General features: G+C 44.7%; 1 protein-coding gene across 1 annotated transcript in view; it reads right to left on the reverse strand.

The window, feature by feature from the left end:
- Positions 1 to 5346: 5346 nt before the first annotated feature.
- SLC7A14 (solute carrier family 7 member 14) overlaps positions 5347 to 24567 on the reverse strand; it is a 56457-nt gene continuing 37236 nt past the window's right edge. Inside the window, exons 3-8 of the mRNA XM_083504089.1 lie at positions 18062 to 18298; positions 16698 to 16915; positions 13912 to 14058; positions 11668 to 11876; positions 9509 to 10386; positions 5347 to 7409 (exon numbers count right to left, since the gene is read on the reverse strand). Of these exons, the coding sequence (XP_083360215.1) occupies positions 7090 to 7409; positions 9509 to 10386; positions 11668 to 11876; positions 13912 to 14058; positions 16698 to 16915; positions 18062 to 18298 (2009 nt within the window). The 3' untranslated portion in view covers positions 5347 to 7089. The remainder of the gene's footprint in view (positions 7410 to 9508; positions 10387 to 11667; positions 11877 to 13911; positions 14059 to 16697; positions 16916 to 18061; positions 18299 to 24567) is intronic.

Raw genomic sequence — 24567 nt, forward strand, 5'->3', positions numbered from 1 at the left:
GACAGAGGATGACAGGAATGCCCCTAAAACTCAGTCAGCAGTCATTTCCCCCCATGTTTTATTGTGTAAACGAACAACTACCCCCCCCCCACAACAATGCAAATAAATTCCAAAATCAGCCCATTTCAACTGTTCCTCTACAAAGGATTCCCTCCCACCCAAGCTCTTAAGGCAAAATTTGTTTACATTTAATTCATTTTAGCATTGAAAAATATCAGACCTTCAGATACTGGCAAGTTAAACATATATTTGTATATATCAGCATAGAGGCTGTGGGATTTCTTCCCGCCTCCCCTCTTTTTTTTGGTTTAATATTTCATTTAAAAGGTATGGACAGTTCAGTTGACATGTTTTTTCTCTCTGGCTTTCTTTATAAACCCCTGTTTTTTATTTTTGTAAATATAAAGGCACACAATGAAGCTTTATGCATCTATTAAAATATACACATTTGGTAAATTTAGATTTCTTTTCCATGTGTCAGTAAGTCAACATATTTATATTTATATATATTATATAATAGTCAACAACACAATCAGTCTCAAAATAAAGGTCACTCCATTAAGATATCTGCATAAACTTTCGTCATGACACACCACAAAAGCCCATTGCATAGTGCACCAATGGGGTTCAGGAACCACAAAAAAATAAATAAGTCAGAGAACAAACATGTTGTTTCCCTTTTAAACAAATACATCAATTTCATACCAGAACTGTAGAGAATTGTTACAGCAGGAAATGCTACCTGCAAAAAATAACAATAAAACACAGTTGCAACTTGGACAATCTAGAAACCAAATGAAATGAAAGCAAGAAAGATTTGAATGTCGAACACAAATGCCATTGTTACGTCTACACACACACACACAGTGACAGTCTTTTGCAGCAACAAAGCTTGAGTGCAGGGCCTTGTAATAACATAATTGTAGTAGCTCCCTCTTCCAGTCCACTTGTACCCTTTGCAGATACAAGGGCTTCACAAGCTCTCAAGGGCCTTCCATTTGCTTTCATAGAGGGAACAGCTTGGAATGTGCAAAAGGTTGCATGCATCGAGTTACTGTTCATTTCTTGGGATGTGTGGAGCCCTGTCCATCTGGGTTGTGGAAACTGTGAGCCTCCAGATGCTGTTTCAACTACAACTCCCATCATCCCTGACTGGTTGCCCCATAGAGGCAGGGGCTGCTGGGAGTTGTAGGCAAACAACATCTGGGAGCACCAAAGTTTCCCATCACTAGTTAAAACTCCTGAGGGCCATTCAGCTCTCATGGGCCTGTTTGCACACAGGCCGATGCACTGCTTGATTTCTCGTCACTTAGCAGCTGAACATGTGAAATGGCTCCATCGCAAAGCATGATTTGAGACTGAGCTGAGGTGGAATTTCCACCCGTGCTGTTTGGCCAGCGATAGCTGATGCTGTGAGTTAACTGAGGTACGTATCAACAGTACACTTTCACGATTTTCTTCCAGAAAGTGCGGGATAGGTGCATCAAGATGTAGCTATGTTAGTTTCACCCCAAACCTTGGCCTTGTTGTTGTGTCTTTAATAGCTGCAAACGGGGCTCCACCCCCCAGCCGGAACTCGAACTTGGTTCTGGCACCTCTCAGGTGGGCACCCTTGCCATTATAAGAGAACACTCAAATTGGCTTCTATCTGTACAATGATGTCACAACAAGCTGCATTCTAATATCTCCAAATGTTTTTTTCATTCTCTTGAAAACACTGCATTCCAACCCTCACCTCTGTCCCACCCCACCCCACCCCCCGCCCCAAACCAATCTCCTATTTTATCATGCAGGAAAAATGCCCACTGTGTACATGCTGTGGTTGGTTGGGAGACTTACGGTCCTTCATATCTACCTGGTCAGCACCTCCCATCCCACTTGGGTGTCTTTGGGTCAGTTGCTGCCTCTCAGCCTAACCTGCCTCTCAGGGTTGTTGTGAGGATAAAACAAAGAGAGGGGAAAGTGTGTATGCCACACCTGGGATAGAAATGCAATCAATAAATGAATGATTCCCTGACCAGTGGCCATGCTGTTTGGAACTGATGGGAGTTGCGAGTTCAACAATATCTAGAGGGCCGCAGGTTCACCACCCTGATTTATACCGAAGACGCTGTAGCAGCAAGAAAACACATTTCAGGCTTATCACAGGAACAGGAAATGTGTATTCACTGGATGATTTGCATTTAAGAGTCAAATCTCAAATTTAAAAAGGCAGTTTCTAATGGAGGTTGACCCTTCCAATGTGCTTTTGCTGCTCATTTCATTTGGGCTTCTGTGGGACAAATTCCCAATGAATTTCCTGTCAGGGGTGGATTTATGGGTGTGGAAACAGGGGGCGCTGAGCCAAGAGGGTACCATCTTTGAGAAGGAGCCGGAAGGCTCTGACAGGGTCCTAGAATGCTCTAGCCTCTTTCCCAAGACCTAGTTAGCGCTTTTCCAGCTTTGGAAATGACGTCAGAGGGCTCCCAAAAACCAAGCTGACAATAAAAATTCCCAGTCAAAACATCCATTACTCCTGGGATGAAAATTTCCATTGGCGCCAACGGACACTTTTCATCTGGGGTCAAAGCGACTGAGGTGAGGGAAAGGAAAGGAGGTTAACCCCCTTTTCCACACACTATGGTTTTGATCCTGGTTGGGATCCATAACTATTTGAATTTTAAGAAGCTTTAGGTACGTTAAATGTACATGCACAATTAACATCACATCTGGTGGCTCTGCACCCCAACAGAAAAATCGGCACTCAGATATTTTGCTATGGAGGGAATCCAGTCTGAATTTGTGCCCTCCTGGTACAAGAAAGATCAGAGAGCTGAATTTTAGAAATGTTGTGTATCATTGTGATTATACAAAAGAATAAAAAAACCAGGTATTGAACTGTGTATGTTTCTCTCTTCCGAAATAAAAAACATTTGCGTTATTAACATGAACAGGGTTTGTGTTGAAGCAGAACTGGAGTGCCCTTGACTGCAATATAGGCTTTCTTGCTCCATTAAGGGGGCGAGTCCTTCTCTTCAGTATTCCCACTATAGCAGCCTGATCATTATAACTGTTACTGGACAGGAGTGTGAAAAACACACCAAAACACACCTGAACCAGGTGAGCTAAATTTCATCTCCATTCTGACATTTGGTTTGGCTTGTTATGAGTTCCATGATCCCTACAATGTAATCCCTCATGTGTATGTTGTGGGTTAACTTTGACTTCCTGGTATATGAAGGCACTCACCTAGATTATGATATAAACATTACAAACAACATCAGCCCTGCGCTGCTTTCCTCCCCGCCCCCTTTTTAAAGGAAAAATGTTGCCATTGCATCATGATTTCGCAAGAAGTGACATAAAATGGGTAAAGAATTTATTTATTTATTTCTCCATTTAGAACAAGCTTTCAGGGTGTCTGGGAATTTTGCTTCCTTTCGTTCTATGAAAGAAGGTCATACAGGACCTTCTTTCTCCTCTAGGGAAAGGGTGAGGAACCTGTGGTCTCGTGGAAGGGGTTTGACTCCAACTCCCATCAGCCCCAGCTGGCATGGCCAATGGAAACTGGAGTCCAACAACATCTTGAGGACCACAGGTTCTTCATCACTCCTCCAAGGTTTCATTCTCTGAGCTAAAAGAGTAGGATCCTTTGGGAATTGACAACAGCTCAGTAGTAGGCTGCTGCAACCAGGGAAAAGCTTGGCAGAAGAATACAGTAAATGGCACAAATCCCAAAGCCCTTCCTTATTCTTTAGGAAATGTTTATTTTGAGAATTCTTTCTCGTGGTTTTTGCTTTATATGAGCCTCATCCAAGGGCCACCACCTCTCCTCTTCTTGACCCCGTGGCCACCACTGAGCACTCCATGTGGCTCCAGACCATTTTAGAATCCTACCTATGCAGTATTTGTACAGAACTCTGTGCACACTTGGCTGCGAGTGCTGTTATAAATAAATATATTATGGTTGTTTACGGAGAGGGGCAGTGCTGTTTGTACTAGGGATCGAATCCAAGAAGTTCTCTATTTTTGTACCTTGCAATATTATTAAGCTTTCCTTTAGAAAAGGGATTGAAAGACCCTGAGTTTCATCCTAGAGGTATGTAGTCAGCATTTAAAGTTGCCAAAGGATATTTGACTGGCTTGGAGTTTTTATTTCTTCGGGCAGGTGTGGGTAGCCAGTTGTTGCTGGATTTCAGCATAGGCGCTTATTCTGCCGGCTTTAGTTGTTGTTTGTTTTGTGGCAATCACCTCGAGACTCATGTTGAAAGCAATTCCTAAATTAGATAAATAACAGAGTAAGCGGGACCCATTATCCCTGGCAATTGCCCAATGGGAACCAGAGTCCAACAACATCTGGAGGACCACAGGTTCCTCACCCTGTGGTTGAGATGACCATGATGGTCCAAACTACAACAATGAACAAGGCTCCTCACCCCTGTCTTAGGGGATATGGGTAATAACAGTGACAAGCAAGCAAATGGACAAATAGTTCCATACAGGTTTATCCCATGAGCTCAATCTCAAATGGCCAGATGAAAAAGTAAAGAAGGGCCAGTGAATATCTGATAAGCTGTGGGTGTTTGATGGATCCCACTTCCAATGACTTCATTGCACATAGGCTGCAGAGCTTGCTATATCAAGCAGAGGTCTGCAGGACTGCATAAAAGGAAACGCGAAGTTCTTGTTTGCTGTGTAGGATGTGACATCCGAAGCCACATCCTGCGCAAGATTGTTTGGAAATAAGCCCTGTTGTATTAATGGGTCTCACTCACCATATGAATTAAGGAAACTCACAAATGGAGAAAAACTTATTAACTCATGGGAACTTAGAAGGATCGCTGCAATGTTTTTTATGCCATGTTAAAGGAGGCACAAATTCATGGTTTACTGCGACAGGAATCAGGGAATCTGTATCTCTGAAGGGAAATGGAAATGGAAACATTTGTCACTCAATAAAGTTAGTGAAGAAGATGCAACACCAACGTAAACGCCATTGGTACTTAACTCAAGCTCAATATTCTCAACAGCTAGATTTAAGTGTAGGAAATACAACGAGTTTCCTTTATATGTGGCAGGAATGTCAACATGTCAAAAGTTATTGGAGACATTTTTGGGGCATAATATTGCAAACTGGGGCTTAAACCCTTCATTGGTCCTTTTCAATGTAACTTGACTTGGTATTCCTGAGATCTAAAAATCATTGATTGATGCTAAAATAATATAGGCTTGATATTGGAAAAAACACCAGTCTCCCTCCATTTGGGAATTGGTGTTAAAATGTTTGGACCTAGCTATAATGGGAAAAATGATGGAAAGTATCAAAGATTTGGGACAAAACAGATCATCAATATTGCAGACAAGTAGTTAAGTTGTATTCTTTATTGGAATAATAACTGTGGACATAATAAATGGGACAGAAGTCTGTTTTTGTAGTATCAAATAATGTAATGTTTAAATTTTAATTTATCACAATAGATTTATTTATTTATTTGGGTTTTAAAGGTAAGTGAGAATTGGACTGTTGCCTCATTGGGAACTGATGCTGCCTTGGGAACCTGTGGTTGGTACTGCACATAAAGCAGGAATCAGCTTTTAGTGTATCAAATATGAAAAGTTGGGAGTTCCAAGGCAACCATTCTACAATATTCAAAGTTAGATACTGAGTGGAGTGGAGTGATCTTACATGAGTATTGATTTGTTTGTACCATGGTTATAGATGACCTAAATCCAAGAAGTTCTGATACTGGTCTGAGCTGTGTTTCAGTCCATCTGAAGTAGCCCATGGATATAACATTAGGATTTTAGTCACATTCTAGGTTTAGCCTCCCATCTATTCCTAATGCAGATGTTTGAAGTTAGTGTTGAACTACATGTTCTGCAGAATTGCATGGTACCATTCTTGGTTGTGCCACATGATTCTGCGAGTCATGAATATTAGCTTTTAGGGTCATGGTACTGAAATCAAATTGAACCACACTGTCACTGTACGGGTCCTGCTTGCTAAATTATTCCGGTTCAGATAAACCAAATCACAGAAATCTGACAACCAAAGTCTCCATTCTTACTAGATAAAATGGCTAAATGGATCAAACAAAATATCCAAAAAGAACTCACCAAGATGCAAATTCCAACTGGTCAATATATTAAATTGTGGTTGAATCATGTTGTGTCATACCATAGTTCACCAGGAAACAACTGAGACAAAACGAATGGAGAAGGTGATGTGGGAAGTGAAGCACAAGTGTGCCAAAGTGCAAGAATATTTTGCTAAGTGAAAAGGTGAAGTAGTTTTATATAGGTGAAAATGGGGGTGCTGGTCTGCACAGCCTGATCACTGGAGCTCTTTTTATCTCTGGAATATCCTCAGGGAAAAAACTATGGCTCCTGCCTGAATAAACCTACCCATCTAGTCAATGTTTGCATTCACAAAATGAAAAACTGACTTGCTCTTTGCCAAATAACTTAACGGTCCTTAGTATGACTGCAATTGAGTATTTTCTTTGGCAGGGATGGGGAATCTGTGGCCCTTCAGATATTGTAGGACTCAGCTTCCTTCTCAACCCCAGTCCGCATGGCCAGCGGTCATGGATAATGAAATTCCAACAACATCCAGAGGGTAACATGTTTCCCATCCTTCTCCACTGGAAAGCAAAGCGGTCATAGACATGTCCCCTGCCAAGGGAATCTTACTGCATTTCCTTATCAGATACCCACTTCACTGAGTGTGGGTTCCATTGAAACCATACTATTGCTGCAGCAGGAAGTGTCTTATGCAATGGGTTTCCTAGGCCCAGAAAAAACCTCAACAGGCTCAACTAGCCTATCGGAAGCAACATTCAGTGAAAGAGGCCTGTGAATGGTGGTGGTGAGATCAGAAACATGATGTTTTCCTTGATGTGATCTTCTGTTGATTCAGGATGAGCACTTGACAGAACCATCCTGAAGAACAGAAAGGTGTCTGAGTGAGTGAGTGAGTGATATGACTTCTGGAAACAGAAACTTTACAGGGAAAGATGGGTTTGAAATGAGAGCCGAAAGAAGCCACTGAATTTTAGCCCAAGGTTTAGCTTGGTGACAAAGAGTGGAACTGTCGTGTTTCCATTTCATCTACTCGGGCGAGTAGTCTAACTCGTCATTTGAAATCAGTGCATCCGAGTTCTGTTTGTGTTTGCCTTTGCTCTTTGATTTGCTACTTGTCCGACTGTTTTCCTTTGCTTCTGACATATGCTGGTAAGAGAAACCTTTGTCGTCGGCAGGATCCCAGTCCTGGTAGTTGTCGTTCTCGGCGTAGGCCAAGCCATCGTCGACGGAGAAGGGGTCGACATCAACATCGTAGCGCTGGTATGTGCTCTGATGCAGCGCCTCTTCCCGAGCCGTGATCTCCAGTGTGCTGTTCCATATGCCATAGCCAAAATAAATCAGCAACCCTGCAGGAGAGGGGAGAGTTTGGCTGGTAAAAATATTGTACTGTAGTCTGAATTAGGGTTGCCTTGTAGGCAATCCAACATGAAACGGTTCCAAGCCCTAATGAATCTATAAACACTGCTGCAGAAGTCGAGTGGTTTATTATCTATAATTCCCCATATGGGCTATATACTCTGTGGGATAGTTCCAAAACTATCTTGATTGTGCCATTCCTTCCCCTTTTGCTGAGCTCTTTTTCTGAAAATACATTTTATTTACTAGATGTTTCAGTTGCAAAGCCAAACCCCCAGGGCAGAAAAGGAAACATGTAAAATAATTACACAACCTGCTGTGCTATATTTTTGTTTTTCACCTGTAGGTTTTCATTGGCACAATATCGAAGCAGGATTTAGTAACAAAACAAACCACATTGCTAATTTTTTAAAAAATGAAGAAAAGGAGGATAAACACAAAGAAAAAGATCTCTTGATTATGTTCTTCTGTGGCCTTTGCTTCCTCTCATTTCAATGGCAGACTAGCAGAGGCTGAGAAGGAGGAAAACAAGTTGAGGATAAGGAGCAGGGCAAGAGATGAGAGTCACATGCAAATATAGGAGTTGTATCCCATGTTGTGCCTCATGTTGATAGAAAGGGAACTTCTTTCCAGGCGTGGAAAGGGAAGAGAGGCGTTTCCTCCATTTCCCCTTTCCCTCTGCAGTCTCCCATGCCACCTTCTTCACAGTTCCAAAGGGTCCCCCAGTCCTTTGGAGAAGGTTTTGGGGGGCATGTGGGTAAGGGGGATGCAGAGGAAGTGGAAAATGACAAATCATATCCCTTCATATTCAGCTGGTGGAAGGCTCTGCTGTATCAAAGATTCTTCTGTTGAACAACAGAGGTTGCCAACGTGGCATTGCTGGACTACAACTCCCATCATCCTTGACCATTGGCTGATGGGACTGGGGCTGATGGGAGTTGCAGTCCAACAACATCTAGATGGCACCCCACTGACTATTGATATGTTAGCATGAGAAACTTCACAAGGGAAGGGTTTAAGAGCTACTGAATTTCTTTTTATGTAGTTATTCTATTCTGCTGTTAAATGGGACTCCCAGTGGTGACCCATCCAAATGAAGGTTTAGTTAGGTGTAGTCACAGATGCTTCAAGCCATTCACTGGGTCCATGCTGATATTATACAGTAGTGCCTTGTGCTGTCATGCCATAACTCACCAATCAATACTTCATAGGTAGAACTTTTGTAAAGCCAAATGGGGGATGCTTCTTTTAAGACAGGGGTGGGAAACCTGTGACCCCCTAGAAGTTGGTGGACTCCATCTCTCATCCACTGCAACCACCACAGTCTGTGGTCAGGGGTGATGAGAGCTGATGTCCAGCAACATCTGGAGGGCCACCATTTTCCCACATCTGCTCTAAGAAGAGGTTTCCATTCTCCAAACCACTGAAGGTTGGTTGAAATTGAGCACTCTGACATACTCTGGGTGGTCTCTTCAGTGGAATTATCCCATATTGCCAGGGATTGGCTGGATGACAAGGAGTAGTAGGAGGTGCCAGCCAGGGGACCTCTGAGTGAAATTGCAGAGGAGGAAGGTTCAGAGCCTGAGAATTGGTGGTGGTCAGAGGGAGAAGATTGGGGGGAGGAGTTGCATGGTGAAGGGACAACAGGGTTTTATGAGCTGGAGGAACCTGTGACAGGGAGCAGTTCAGACTCTGAGGCTGAAGCAGAGGTCAAGAGACTGCTGAAGAATCCAGGGAGTCTCCATCTCCTGCTCTGGCAAGCTCCGCTCCCCATCCCTGTCTCCAAGAATGAGAAGGATAATGAGAAGAGTGGAACAGAGGTCAAAGGTGGGCAGACACAGTTTGAGACTGCTTGGGAAACATCCAGGAGAGGAGGTGTCTTAGAAGGAGTGGAAGGCAGGGACCTTCAGTCCTGGCAACTGCTCTATAGGGGCAAGACCTACTGGGAATTGTTGTTGAGTTGTATGCCATTTCCTTGAATAAAGTGTTAACTTGACTGACAACTGTCTCTGCTTCTTTGTGCTGACCTGCATCTGACCCTGACACATGCACTCTCCCCAAACCTTCACACCCCACGTTTAGAACTTACCCACAAAACACCAGACAGCAAACCGGATCCAGGTGATCCTTGAAAGTTTCAGCATGAGATAGATGTTCACAAGCATAGCAAAGGCTGGGACAAAAGGCAGGCAAGGAGCCATATAAGGGAGCTTTTTGGGGTTTTCTGGCTGCTGAAGGATGACGAACACCAACACAATGATCAGCAGGACCATCAGGACCACCAGAAGAATTGCCCACCAACTTTGGTCATAGAGGTAGTCCACCCCAAAAATGATGAAAGAGCAGAAGATGAACATTAGGACAAACAGCAAGAGCACACAAGTGGTGACAGTCTGGCCAGTAGCCGCAGTGGGTCGATCCATTTTCCCGGGGAGTCCCAGGTGGATCCTCATCGTGTAGTATCGTGGTCCTATGAGTTTCTTTAGCTTGATGAGGTAGATGTTCTCAGACTCATCTGCCTCTATTCCAGAAGTCATGTCGACCGTGCCATAGTTGGGGTGGTTGACGTTGTAAGCGGATTTGTCCGATTTCCCAATGAGCATCTCGTTGTCGCCCAAGGAAGGCAGGTTCTTAGCACCACAAGTGTTGGTGGGCGGGCCTGCAAACTCCTCCCCTTCGCTGACCGGAGAGCAGACTTCCTTCTCGCAGTCTGCTATGATCCCTTCCTTCTTCTTAGTGTGCTCTTCAGAAAGGAACTTGACGAAGCCGTCAATGTCGCTTTCTGGTTGGTACCGAAGAAGCAGGACACACACGGAGACCAAAGTGTAGGCGAGCAACGTGCCGATGGACATCATCTCTATTAGGTCCCTCAGGCTTACCAGCAAGGAGAGCAGGGCTGCGAGAAACCCCGAGACAATGCAGGCAACTACGGGAGTCTCCGTGTAAGAACTTACATGGGACAAGAACCTAGACGTGAAAGAGTTAAAATTAGCATAAGCACCATATACTCCCTATTATTGACTTTTAGGACAGAGGAAGAGAACCCGTGGCCCACCATATGTTTGTTTCTTTATTTTATTTTATTTTATTTATTCCATAAAATTTACATACTGCTTGATGGTAATAAGAAACTTCAAGGAAGGTTTACGGAAAGATAAAACAAGAAAATCCAGAAAAATCTACAACCCTACTTCAAAACATGCAAAAGTTAAAATACTAAAGCAGATGAAAATCACCTCAACTTTCTAAGCTTGTCTAAACACTGCCAAAAAGCAGATGCCAAAAAGAGTACAGTGAAGGCTCAATTTCAATAGGAAGGGAGTATCTCACAAATACGGGCATCTGTAGTAGTAGCACAAATTCTGCCGATCAAAGCGGTTGAGCGGGCACATGTAATGTAAGGTGATCTCATAGGTAAACTGGTCCCAAGTTGTTAAGGGCTTTATATGCCATCTTGGCTGTGAGTCCTGGAAGACCTGCCCCCTTCCTTGCTGGCCTTTTCCTACCAGCCTTGGGAGGGTGGGGCCCGGACTGACTCCAACTACAAAAGCTGAGGCTGCTGAACAGATTCTTGGGCTGGGGTATTGCTTCGGGGTTGTTGTTGTTTATTTTTTTGGCTGCAGTTATTGATGTTATTGTTATTATTTTCATCTTCATTTTTAGATCTTATAACAATTTATGTGGAAATTGTTCCGTTATGGTTGTTTACTTTTTGGTGTGTTGTATTTCTGCTTGTAATTATGTAAATCTTTTCATGTCCTAAGCCACCTTGAGCATGGTTTTAACTATGGAATGGCAGCATACACATTAAATGAGGATGATATGCTATTAGTAACACCTTGAACTCAGCCGGGTAGCAAACTGGTAACCAGTGCAGATCTCTGAGGCCAGGTGTTGTATGCTGACAAGGCCTCACTCCTGTCAGCAATCGTGTTGTAGCATTCTGCACTAACTGCAGCTTCTGGACCAAATGCGAGGGATGTGCCATACAGAGTGCGTGTAGGTAGACTAAAATCCCCATCATTAATTACTGTCCATGCTGACTAGCTGATGGGAGTCTGAACCACCTGGTATAACAGAGGCAGCCCCTGTGCTGCCTTCAAGCTGCTGTTGGAGTCCTACCACCCCTGACTATTGGCCATGCTGGCTGGAGGATTGATGGCTAATGGAGCCCAACAACTTCTGGCTAGCCCTGGCAAGGTCTTCCAAGGCCCCTTCTCCAACTGCCTCTGATGACATGGGACTTACCTGAAGAGAAGCCCATCGCCAGCCATAGCATAAATGATCCGAGGCATAGGGAAGAGGGAGCCCAGCAAGCTCACCGTCAACCCAGCCACAGACCCGATGGCAACAATGAACTTGGCAGTGTAGAATCGGTGGGCTGCAAACATCTCCATCAGGGGCGATTCGGTATCAATGTCGGTGTATGGCACCATCAGAGTCAAGATTATGCTCACCTGTTGAGTGGGAAGAGTGAAGGTGATGTACGGTTAGAAGTGGCACGGGGTTTATTTATTTGTTTGTTTTGGGTGCCCCATTGTAGTTCTCTGGGCAACTCACTCCTTTTGTTTCCTACCACCCTTCACCAATTGATCCCCGGCCAGTTTAAAAATCCAATCATAAAAATAGAATAGATAAAACAGCAATATAATCACACACACACACACACACACACACACACACACACCAGCAGTACAAGAGAGAGAAGCAGCATCCTATTTTTCTGGACATTATGAAAAGAAAACCAAAACCCGAAGCAATCGTACATTCCGTTCGCAAATGTGGAGCTCCAGCTTCATTTGATTGAAAGAAGCTGCTAAGATCTCATGGAATGTTTATGAATATTCCATTAGTTCAGAAGTTTGTAAAGGGATAGAGGGAGCTCTTATGGCGGGGTTGCAGAGGAGCCAGGAAGCAGCACTATGACAACAGTAGTTAACTGTTAGGCTGAGTGTGTAGCTGGCATGCGTGGGAGTGCTATGTGATCCGGGGGTGTGAGTAGTATGCACATTGTGCATAAATTGTGTGTGTGTAAGAGTGAGAGAGAATGTGAATGAAGAATGGGCACAGAAAAGATGACCGACCGCAAACCCATCAGCAGGGTTCGCCCAATACATTTTGTTGCTGGAGATGAATCATAGAATCATAGAATCATAGAGTTGGAATAGACCACAAGGGCCATCGAGTCCAACCCCCTGCCAAGCAGGAAACACCATCAGAGCACTCCTGACATATGGTTGTCAAGCCTCTGCTTAAAGACCTCCAAAGTAGGAGACTCCACCACACTCCTTGGCAGCAAATTCCACTGTTGAACAGCTCTTACTGTCAGGAAGTTCTTCCTAATGTTTAGGTGGAATCTTCTTTCTTGTAGTTTGGATCCATTGCTCCGTGTCCGCTTCTCTGGAGCAGCAGAAAACAACCTTTCTCCCTCCTCTATATGACATCCTTTTATATATTTGAACATGGCTATCATATCACCCCTTAACCTCCTCTTCTCCAGGCTAAACATGCCCAGCTCCCTTAGCCGTTCCTCATAAGGCATCGTTTCCAGGCCTTTGACCATTTTGGTTGCCCTCCTCTGGACATGTTCCAGTTTGTCAGTGTCCTTCTTGAACTGTGGTGCCTAGAACTGGACACAGTACTCCAGGTGAGGTCTGACCAGAACAGAATACAGTGGCACTATTACTTCCCTTGATCTAGATGCTATACTCCTATTGATGCAGCCCAGAATTGCATTGGCTTTTTTAGCTGCCGCGTCACACTGTTGGCTCATGTCAAGTTTGTGGTCAACCAAGACTCCTAGATCCTTTTCACATGTACTGCTCTCAAGCCAGGTGTCCCCCATCTTGTATTTGTGCTTCTCTTTTTTTTTTTGCCCAAGTGCAATACTTTACATTTCTCCCTGTTAAAGTTCATCTTGTTTGAGATGAAGGAAAAGATGCCCCCACCCACTGCATTCCATGTACCAGATCGGCAGGTGAATTTTACCTTGACTCTGGCAATGGGGCAGCAGTACTCACTGCACCTGAGGGCCACAGGAGTGTGTGCGGACAGGGCAGACCGTGTGGCCCAGATAGCTCTGTCCTCTAGCATCTACTGGCAGAGGCAGCTGCCTCACTCTCCCTAATGGTACGACCAATTCTGCAGTCCACATGGACAAGCAGCCATGAGCCTGGATCAGAAGCTTGTCTTCCTATACAGATAAAAATGAAAGGTTGTCTTCACACCAAGGTTCGTGCAGCCATGCCAACTCCAGCGTGACAGTGATGCTGGGCAAATGAGCAAGCAAGCAGAGCAGGTGGCCCAGGTGATCTGTTGAATGGAGGAGGGGGAGGCATGGTTTGCCAAGGTTTCTCCCCCCCCCTTTTAAGCTCAAACAAACACTTTTGTATTGCCACATAGTTCAGACATTCCTCAGCTTGCACCTTACATTCTCAGCCACCACGTTACACCTTCCTGCAAAACGCAGAATCGTACAGAGCGCTTACTTACGGACACATATGCGGTCAGGCATGTGACAAGTGAAGCAGTGATGGCATAAGGGATGGAAGTGTTGGGACTCTTTGCTTCTTCTCCAGTGGTGGCAATGATGTCAAATCCAATGAAGGCGTAGAAGCAGGTGGCTGCACCTTGTAGCACCTGCATGACCAATAGACTCACGTTAGACTGATCGAGGCTTCCAAGTCATATCCATTTATCTGGAACTATCAATGCCTTCTTACATTCCTAATGACAACCTGCAGTTGTCCCATCTTCTTTTGCATGTGACCGCCCTACTTTCATGACACTCCAAACCAGCTGCCCAAAGTGGCTGCCTCATCCTGCCTCAAGGTAGGCAGAGCCCTGACTGGCAATTCAAGAAGGTAGCAAAGAAAGAGAAAATAGGAGGGAATAGGTTAGCCCAGGGGCAACCAATGCAGTGCATTCCAGATGCTGTTGGACTCCAAATCCCATTAGCCTCAGTGGCCAATGGTCCAGACTCATGGGATCTGGAGTCCAAAAACATTTGGGGAGAATTACGCTTGCTACCCTTGGACTAAACAAGGTGAACAATGGGAAGAAGTTGCAGAGACTGGGACAGCACAGGGACAGGTGGCCTTGCATGCAACAAATTAAATGCTCATTTGAAAGAAACATAGTTTCTCCAAACGCCAGGGATGGTTAACTGGTGTCACTCCAGACTCCAACTCCCATCAGCCAGAATGGCCAGGAACCAGGAAATCTCACTTTAGGCCCTGTGGAAGAGTCCTTCCATCTCTTTAAAAATAATCTAGCAAAGTTAGTTTTAAAACTGAAAGCCACCACATCTCTCCTCTTTGCTGTTGCATTTTCTGGGCCAGACATTCAAGAGGCCAGCAGCATAAATCCAACTCACTAACTTGGGGGCCAGGCCAGAAGACCTGCAGTCTCTGCTCCTCCTTGGAGAAGAATTTGCCTCTGCAAGGCAGGAAATCCAAATCTGTTTGAATTCCCAGCTGAGTTTTAAGCTGACGCATGTGTGACAAGCACTAATTGGGCCGCACTGGGAAGTGCGTATAAAGCAAATGACTTAGGCCCATTGCTACACAGTACTGAGAAACAACCAAAGCAAATATCAGTGCATCCTAGCCTACTTCAGACTTCCCCAATCTGCTGCCCTCCAGGTGTTTTGAACTACAATGCCCATGAGCCCCAGCTAGCTGTGTTAGAAGGTACCAGGTTGGGGGAGACTATTTATTTCAGACCCACTTTAATACACTGGTGCCCATTTAGATACAGTTGAAAGCAAAGGGGTTTGTCATCCCATTGCTTATAATGGTGTGCATAGCCTGGTCCTAAGCATCAGAAATAAGTCCCACTGAGTTTAGTAGTGTTAATGCTCAAGCAAGCATGCATAAGATTACAGCCATGCAGTGCAATCCTGGCCATGTTTAGGGATGTCAGTCCCACCATGTCCGATTAATAGGGCATAATCCCAGAAAAGTGTGCACAAGATTGTAGCCATAGGCATATATACTTCCTTTTAGATTGCACCCACTGACATCATGCTTTTCACCCATGTCATTTTTTGTTCTCAGCAAACCATTTACCTGCCTGTTGGTGCTGTGCGTTTTATTATACGCTGCTTATGGGATCAATTGTAATTAGCCTTTAAGTCATCAGCTCTCCAGAGAGCGCGATAATTGTGTTTATGCATTGTTAATTTCACTCGGTTGAGCAATTCTGTTTTAGCCACCTTTAATTTTGCCAGCTGGAGAGTGAAGTGGTGTTTTGTTTTGTTTTGAACTTGAATGAAAACCTGGAACATACTTTGGGGGTGGTATTTATTTCAAACAGACTAGTAAAAGAAAGGAACGTTGATTAAGCAATGGGCTATAAGCCACAATGGCTATGTTTGACCTCTGCCTCTGAAACCACAGGTGGGCAGAAGGCTGTTACACTCATGCCCTGCTTGTGAACTTCTCACAGGCATCTGGTTGGCTATTGTGACAACAGGACGCTAGGTATCTAGGTTCAAGGTACCAACAGAGGTTCAATGGAGGTTCAAGGAAATCTTACGGAAGACATCCAGAAATCTGTCTTGGAAGTGGAGATTGGAGATTTACATCATGGTTTGGTCCAGCAGAGGTGGGGGAACTGTGGGCATCTTATGATATATATCATTTTTATTAAATCTCCAAATATATTCCAAAACATTTATTGTCATACACACAACCAAAAATCAACATAAATTTCTTCTTGACTTCCCACCCCTCCTTTCTTGATGCTTGTATTTTTACTTCTTTTTAGGGAAGCTGTGAGCTTCAACATGTGCTTAGACTTCAGGTCCCATCAGTCCCAGTCACGGGGCCAAGGATGATGGAATTTGCAGTCCCACAAGATAAGGAGACCTATTAGGTACGTTATTGTTGAGTATCGTAGTCATTATTGAGATGACATGAGGAATCAGGCCAAGTAGACGAGAGGAAGTTGTATCCTGTGCTGCAGATCTACCACTGCAGGAGATTTCCTCAGCAGAACTCCCACCACTTCTCTTCTGCAGTCCCCTCCAGACCTGAATATCTACTCCAGAAGGGAGGCATGGGGAGAGGGGAGGGGAGAGAAATCCCATTGCTTAAGCCACTCGTACAGCATTGGATACAACCCAGGATCCTTATATGAAAGGGGTGCCTGCTGTGGATTTCTCCTTGCCAATAATAAAAATGGACATCCATGTAATATGATGCCTTTAACACTTATCCTTTGGTTGCCAGGCTTTTAGGCTGATAATGGCCGAATTCTTTATCTAAATCACTCACCCCCGACCATCCAAATGGCAGGAACTGCCCTTCGGCCCAATATTCTCCATTGACATAGAAGAGTCCAGCAATCATGATGAAGAGCCACACCACCAAGTTAATCACGTTGAGGACGTTGTTAAATCCCACAGAGTTCTTCACTCCCAAAGCGACAATGATCGTTACAATGACAGCAATGAGCAAAGCCAGCAAATCTGGGTAAGATTCTTCTCCTTTACCTATGAGAAGAAAACATCGGTATATATGGAACTTTGGAAATATAGCAGAAACAAAGGAAAGGCAAATAAACGATCTTCTGGGGGATTGTGTCGGTTTAAGAAATCCTTCTGCACTTAGTATTCACGGCACAGCAGACATGCTATGTTAACTCTTTCTCATAGGAACATAGGCATGGCATTGCCATCAAATGGTTTTGTTCCTGTGTCTTCTCTGCAGTTCTTTTCTGTTTTCTTTTCAGAGCACAGAAAGTCTGACTTGTTCCCCAAACAATGGAAGAGCAGAACCGTCTCCAGAACTGTAGGAAACTTGAGCACCACCTGTTCTATTTCTTATGGCATATTGGGCAGCTGAGCACATTGTCACACATGGACACCTCTGTGCATCTTCACTATTACCTTTCGGTGTTAATCAGCATTTTTTTTTGGCATACAGTATATATTTAATGAAAATGGAACAAAACATTTCATAGTGCTTAAAAGATAAGGGTGGGGTGTTTTTTTTAGTGCAAATAATTTTTTTGATTCCATCTCTTGAAAGGAAACCATCTTTATGACCCTGCATTTATCTCCATGGTGTTTTTTTTTAAATCTAGTTTTCTTTCGTTTACATTTTAATGCTCTTAAAAAGCAAATGCACAATAGTGCTGAAATTTAAAAAGCGCCTTAAACACAAGTGTTGGAAATGTCCGAAAGGTGGGTTTCAGTATGGTGGTCCCTGCTCTGCTTATATCAAGTCCAATGGCAGCAGTTGGTCAAGGGCCCTAGGGTGAGTAAGGTCCCCCAGGGTCCTGACCCTGCTACCCAGTCACTCACCATTCCCTTGTTGGACCCAGGACCAGATGTATTTTAGCTGTAGTGTGTGACAGCTGCTCTCGAATATGGCCTGGCCTTGCTGGGACTCTGGGAAGGACCAAACCTTCTAAGTGAGTTGCCACTAAGTTTTTCTGTGGCAGCTGGAAAGCTTTTTAAACTTAGATGCACATTTTCCTAAGCTTGGGGACAGGAAATGTTGAATCAATGCACACAATATTTCAATTTCAAACCATCTTGGTATGCTGTAGTTTCCATTCAGAATCCCATGGCCTCTTGGAGCCTAATTTACATGATCAGGCAAAGACAAGAGTCACAATCCGGGATAATCCTTACCCAGCCCATTCAAAGTCCCAACGGTGTCAATCATCCAGCGACTGATGGTGTGATTGGCCAGGGAGTCAAACATGCTGCTTAGAGCACTGGCGCCTGCTGCTGTGCCGATCAGATACTCCAGGATTAGGTTCCATCCGATGAAAAAGGCCACAAACTCTCCCACCGTGACGTAGCTGTAAGTGTAGGCGGAGCCAGTGGTCTTTGGAACTCGCACGCCAAACTCGGCATAGCAAACCCCTGGACAGAGACACAGGAAATGCATATAACCATAAGGATATGTGGCTGAAGGAAAAGTAATCCGTTATAAGCTGGCGTCAAAACAAGAAAATGGTTGAGATCTTGTGAAGGGATATCCAAGCCCTTAAAGGTTTGTCCCTTTAAGAGTTCCTCTCTTTGTCCAAAGAGTCCCTTCTCTATTAGGGAAGGAGGCAAGATATGTATACCTCTTTCTTTCTCTCTAAATCCACAGGAAGAGGCTTGGGGTGCTAAATCAGTCTAGCCTTTGTGGAATTGGCATGGTACCATTATTCTTGCTTGCCCTGCCCTTCCTGGCAGTGGTAAGCATCAACTGCTCATCTACTAGGCCAGGGTTTCCCAAACTTGGGTCTCCAGCTGTTTTTCGACTACTACTCCCATCATCCTTAGCTAGCAGGACCAGCGGTCAGGGATGGTGGGAATTGTAGTCCAGTCCCAAAACAGCTGGAGACCCAAGTTTGAGAAACCCTTTCCTAGGCCATGGCTGGGGAATATGTGGCTCTCCAGATGCTGCTGGACTCAAGTTCCAACCCTCCCCCCACCACGCCTTGAACCCTAAACAAGCCTCTTCAAATCAAATTAGAAGTTGTTTCCATGATTTGCCTAGCCCAAAAGATGTGCCTCACCTATGTGCTAAGCCATAAGGGTCATGCGACATGTTTAGTAGCGGGTTTTTAGGACAAGGGTGGCGCTGTGGGTTAAACCACAGAACCTAGGACTTGCCGATCAGAAGGTCAGTGGTTCGAATCCCCGCGGCGGGGGGAACTCCTGTTGTTCAGTCCCAGCTCCTCCCAACCTAGCAGTTTGAAAGCATGTCAAGTGCAAGTAGATAAATAGGTGGAAAGGTAAACAGTGTTTCCATGCGCTGCTCTGGTTCGCCAGAAGCGGCTTAGTCATGCTGGCCACATGACACGGAAGCTGTACGCTGGCTCCCTTGGCCAGTAAAGCGAGATGAGCGCCGCAACCCCAGAGTTGTCCGCAACTGGACCTAAAGCTCAGGGGTCCCTTTACCTTTACCTTTACATGTCTAAAGGGAGAGGTACAGGGAAGCACGGCTTGGATTCGGACAGCATGTAAACAGGCAGGAGTTTGGTAACAGTGTTACCACCATTCAGGTAAATAAAACCACAGGGTTGGCTTTCTCCCTTGTCTAGAATTAGGTTTGGTAGAGGGAATGCTGGAGGCTGCCAGAATCCAAAGAAGTGCACTGCAGTCCAGGATGGGTGGAAGAGCAAGTTAACAGCCACTGACACCCAGTGCTGGCTACTTGAGGCAGCTACCCCACTCTGCCCAACAGCAGGGCTGTTTACTACAACAATGTACAATTCCAATGAAATGCTAACTTGGAAATGTGCTCCAGGTGTCGGTAAAGGTAAAGGGACCCCTGCCCATTAGGTCCAGTCGTGACTGACTCTGGGGTTGCGGTGCTCATCTTGCTTTATCGGCCGAGGGAGCTGGCATACAGCTTCCGGGTCATGTGGCCAGCATGACTAAGCTGCTTCTGCCGAACCAGAGCAGCGCAAACTGCTAGGTTGGCAGGAGCAGGGACGGAGCAACGGGAGCTCACCCCGTTGCGGGGATTTGAAACGCCGACCTTCTATACAGCTTGGGACCAGGATACCCAACAGCTCATCTCACCACTTAAATACTTAACTGAACACTGAGCACTGCAGGTGGGAGCCTCCTGCGCAGACCATCTTATGGTCAGGAGGTCCTTTCCATATGATGCAGGAATCAGGCCTTTAGTGTAGCAACACCTACCCTTTGGAGGTCCTCCTGTTAGATATCAGGAAAGAGTGAATTCCATCAGCCTGGAGAGCTCAGTTGGGTAGAGTGTGGTGCTGATAATGCCAAGATTGCAGGTTTGATTCCTGTATGGGACAACTGCATATTCTTGTACTGCAGGGGGTTGGATATAGATGATCCTCAGGGCTCCTTCCAACTCTCCAATTCTATTATCTTTTTGGTATCTATTAAAGACCTTCCTTTTCAAACAAGCCCACACACACACACACACACACACACACACACACAATCTGTTTCCATATTGGACTTTAAATTGCTTTCATTTATATTTTCATTGTTGATGTTTTCATTAAATCGTTTCAGGGTGTTTTATGGGAAATAATTGATTAACAAAACAAATAAAACGAATTACTGAAAGCACCAATAAAACCCATCTTTTCTAACCAGTCCCTCCTGGCGTTTATAGCCGCAGACTCGTTGCTGGTTCAGGTCTGTGCCTCCTCCTCTGTTCTGATAGCGAGACAGACTGTTATTAACATCACTTAGATCAATGGGAACAACACTAACCCCAGCGGTCAATAATACCCTGTAATTGAAATGTGTATGCCCGCCTCTGCTCTTTCATTCTGGAGTATGATAAGCAGGTAGGAAGGATGCAATTTCTAGCCAATTCCATTCTGTTGTAGGGGCATTCATTGGTTCCTCCCACCCGCCACCCCGGCCTTCTGTTTGATTTCACAGTCAATTCCTAAAGTGTATACTGTCGCTTGGTTGTTATGCTGTCAGAACTTCTAGCATGCTGTAAAGAATATGAATGATTCAAAGCTACCATGAGCAGGCCCAGCCTCTTCATTTACAGAGCAACAAATGGCGCGCGTTTGCATGTGCACACGCACATGCACACACACACGCGTGGTCATTGGATGGAGAAATCCGTCCATTTCCATTTCACATTTTTCCAATTCAATTCATACATCAGTTTGTGATTTTTTAAAAAAGTCCTCGTGAAAATCCACCTGCATTTTACGGAGCATTTCCCCTAATATATAAATTTCTGTATGTGATTTTGCTTATTTTTATAAGTGCTTTCCCCTGCATATGGATTTTTGTATATATATTTTCATATTATATTGAGAAGTGTGAATTAGGTAGGCTTGCGTTAAAATTTAATTTCTCCACCCCAGTACTGATGAAGGTATTTTGGCACCTGGGATAGTAAGCCCCATGAGCTGACTAGCAGTACATGTGAAAAGGATCCAGGGGTCTTAGTAGACCACAAGCTTAACATGAGTCAACAGTGTGATGCAGCAGCAGCAGCAGCAGCAGCAGCAGCAGCAAAAAAAGCTAATGCTATTCTAGGCTGCATCAAGAGAAGGATAGTATCCAGATCACTTTCTCCTAAGAGGCACATTTTTGTATGCAATTCTGCCCAATGTATGCATTACTGCAAAGCAAATTTCCCCAATACAATGCATTTTTATGCACGTTTTCACTCTAATTTATGCATTTTGTACACATTACTCGGCTGGAGTACTGCCGCTGCAAATCTGGAGAAGCAAAAATGTCGACAGATCGCTGGGTTTCATTTCTCATATTGTTTTGGAAACTGCGAAGTTTGCCTTTGAATGAACACTGAATCAAATTTCTCCCCTATCTATCCTTCTGAGTTTGCAACCAGCCTGACATCTTGAGAAGATGATTCAAATGACTGTCATTTTCACATTGCCCCAGTTTTCCCACTAAGTCCAGTGAATGTGCTAAATGGCACATGAAGGCGCAGGCTGATGATATTAAGTGCTCTTTTTATTGAAGGCCCTCTATATTTCATGCACTTTCATATGCACTTGGATAATGAAAGCTTTCAAGGGGATATCTGAGACTTTTATTTCTACCATGTAGATCAGGAACAAGGAAGAATGAGGTGGGGGAGAAACCAATCCGAATTCCTCTCCCCCTTCCCCGCCAGCCGACCCCTCAACCATTGACTTGCATATAAAGTAATTATTCAAAGTTGATTAAAAATGCATGCAAGCTGCACACACAAGAGACCAGAGAATAAGTACATGCCTGAAAGATTGATGAAACAGATGCCTTGATGAAGACAGGTATTCTATTCCAGGCTTTGACTTGAAAAACCATAACGAAGCTGGTGGCTAACTTTAGCCCACAGGCAGGCAGGCAGGCAAGGTTTGTGTTTGATGTGCATAATGAGAACCCACCAAGTGTCCCTATATTCCAGGGACAGTCCCAGATTTGCAGAAGCCGTCCCAGTTTCTGATTTGATCCCAGAATGTCCTGCTTTTCCTGTTTTCATCGGAGAAATGTTGGAGGGCATGCATAGTGGTAACTAATCGGCTATCTCATTAGTATGCCAAGGTAATTCGAGCTCCTGTTATAATTTTCATATGGAACATTAGCAGAATTTCCTGTGCCTTGGTTATTCAGAGAGGCTCGTTCGTGCACGAAACCACACACACACAGGAAAAGCAAGAAGCATCTCGGCGGGGGAAGATAACAAAGGATAAACCATCTCAAAGAGGCTGCAGAGTATTGCAGTTTTTATTCATGCCCAGTGCATTTCAGCAGGCTATCCTTCTACAAAAATATAGGACGGCGGTGAATAAACAGTGGGTGTTGGGTGGCGCTGTGGGTTAAACCACAGAGCCTAGGACTTGCTGATCAGAAGGTCGGCGGTTCGAATCCCCGCGACGGGGTGAGCTCCCTTTGCTCGGTCCCTGCTTCTGCCAACCTAGCAGTTCGAAAGCACGTCAAAGTGCAAGTAGATAAATAGGTACCACTCCAGCAGGAAGGTAAATGGTGTTTCCGTGTGCTGCTCTGGTTTGCCAGAAGTGGCTTAGTCATGCTGGCCACGTGACCCGGAAGCTGTACGCCGGCTCCCTCGGCCAATAAAGCGAGATGAATGCTGCAACCCCAGAGTCGGTCACAACTGGACTTAATGGTCAGGGGTCCCTTTACCTTTAAGACAGGTGGCATCATGCAGGTGTACAGTCTGAATGGTTTCCTCTGGGTGGCATACAGTCACAGAACTGTAGAGCTGGAAGGGACCCTAAGGGTCATTTAGTCCAACCCGCTGCAATGCAGGAATCTCAGCTAAAGCATCCATGGCAGATGGCCATCCAACCTCTGCTTAAAAACCTCCAAGGAAGGAGAAGTCCACCACCTCCCAAGGGAGACCGTTCCACTGTCGAACAACTCTTACGGTCAGAAAGCTCTTCCTGATGTTTGGTTGGAATCTCCTGTCTTGTAACTTGAAGCCGTTGGTTTAAGTCTTACCCTCCAGAGGAGGAGAAAACAAACTGGCTCCATCTTCCATCTGACAATGTGTCCTAAGATGCCAATTTAAAAGTGGCCTTGTGGATGCAGCAGAAGAAGGGAAGAAGAAGGTGCCAGGTGCCGACACTGGGCTGGAGAAGTTGGGCAAATGACCCAGTGTCCTTCAACTCAGTGTTGAAGGAGTTAAGGAGAGAGGGAGTCAACAAGGCTATCCTCAGTGATGCCCACCTTCCACACCTGTCACCCTAGTAAGTATTCAGCTATGATTACCAGAGGGACGCGGGTAGTGCTGTGGGTTAAACCACAGAGCCTAGGGCTTGCCGATCAGAAGGTCAGCGGTTCGAATCCCTGCAACAGGGTGAGCTCCCGTTGCTCAGTCCCAGCTCCTGCCAACCTAGCAGTTCGAAAACACATCAAAGTGCAAGTAGATAAATAGGTACTGCTCTGGCGGGAAGGGAAACAGAATTTCCGTGCGCTGCTCTGGTTCACCAGAAGCGGCTTAGTCATGCTGGCCACATGACCCGGAAGCTGTACGCCGGCTCCCTCGGCCAATAAAGCGAGATGAGCGCCGCAACCCCAGAGTCGGCCACGACTGGACCTAATGGTCAGGGGTTCCTCTACCTTTACCTATGATTACCAGGGTAACAAATGCTAGCAGCCAGTAGCCAGCAGCCATTAAGGTCATTTAGCTAATGATAAACCAGTAACTTCTAAAATTGTGTTGGAAAATTGTGTTGGAAAGAGGTGGATGGGTGGAAATGTGCTGCCAGCCATTAATAATGTCTCTAATGAAGCCAGTCTAATGTTTTGTGAGCTTCGTTACCCAATGTGTTTCTTTTAGCAAAGTAAAAATATGTTTTGGTCTCTCTTGGATGGAGACAAGTGCCGTTTCCTTTATTTTCTGCAGGAAAACAACACAGATCTAATGCATTCCTGATACCTTGAGGCCAGATGTATCTGCCAGAAACCCAATTATTTTGCATCTGAATCAATTTGTGTATGTGACAGGAATACAGCTTCCTGTTTATTGGCCTATTAAACATTCATGAAGGAAGCCAAGAGCTGGTCCCGATTTTTTACAAAATGACCAGAGATTCTAGCCAAAGGACCCAACATGACTTTGCAAGATTTTTTCAAATTAGGATTATATTTGCCCAATCTGGCATGGCTGTAGATTTTAAAAATAAGATAAGGTAGAATGAAATAGACCT

This window comes from Podarcis liolepis, assembly GCF_965112155.1.
Source record: "Podarcis liolepis genome assembly, chromosome: 5".
In the NCBI taxonomy this organism is placed as follows: domain Eukaryota; kingdom Metazoa; phylum Chordata; class Lepidosauria; order Squamata; family Lacertidae; genus Podarcis; species Podarcis liolepis.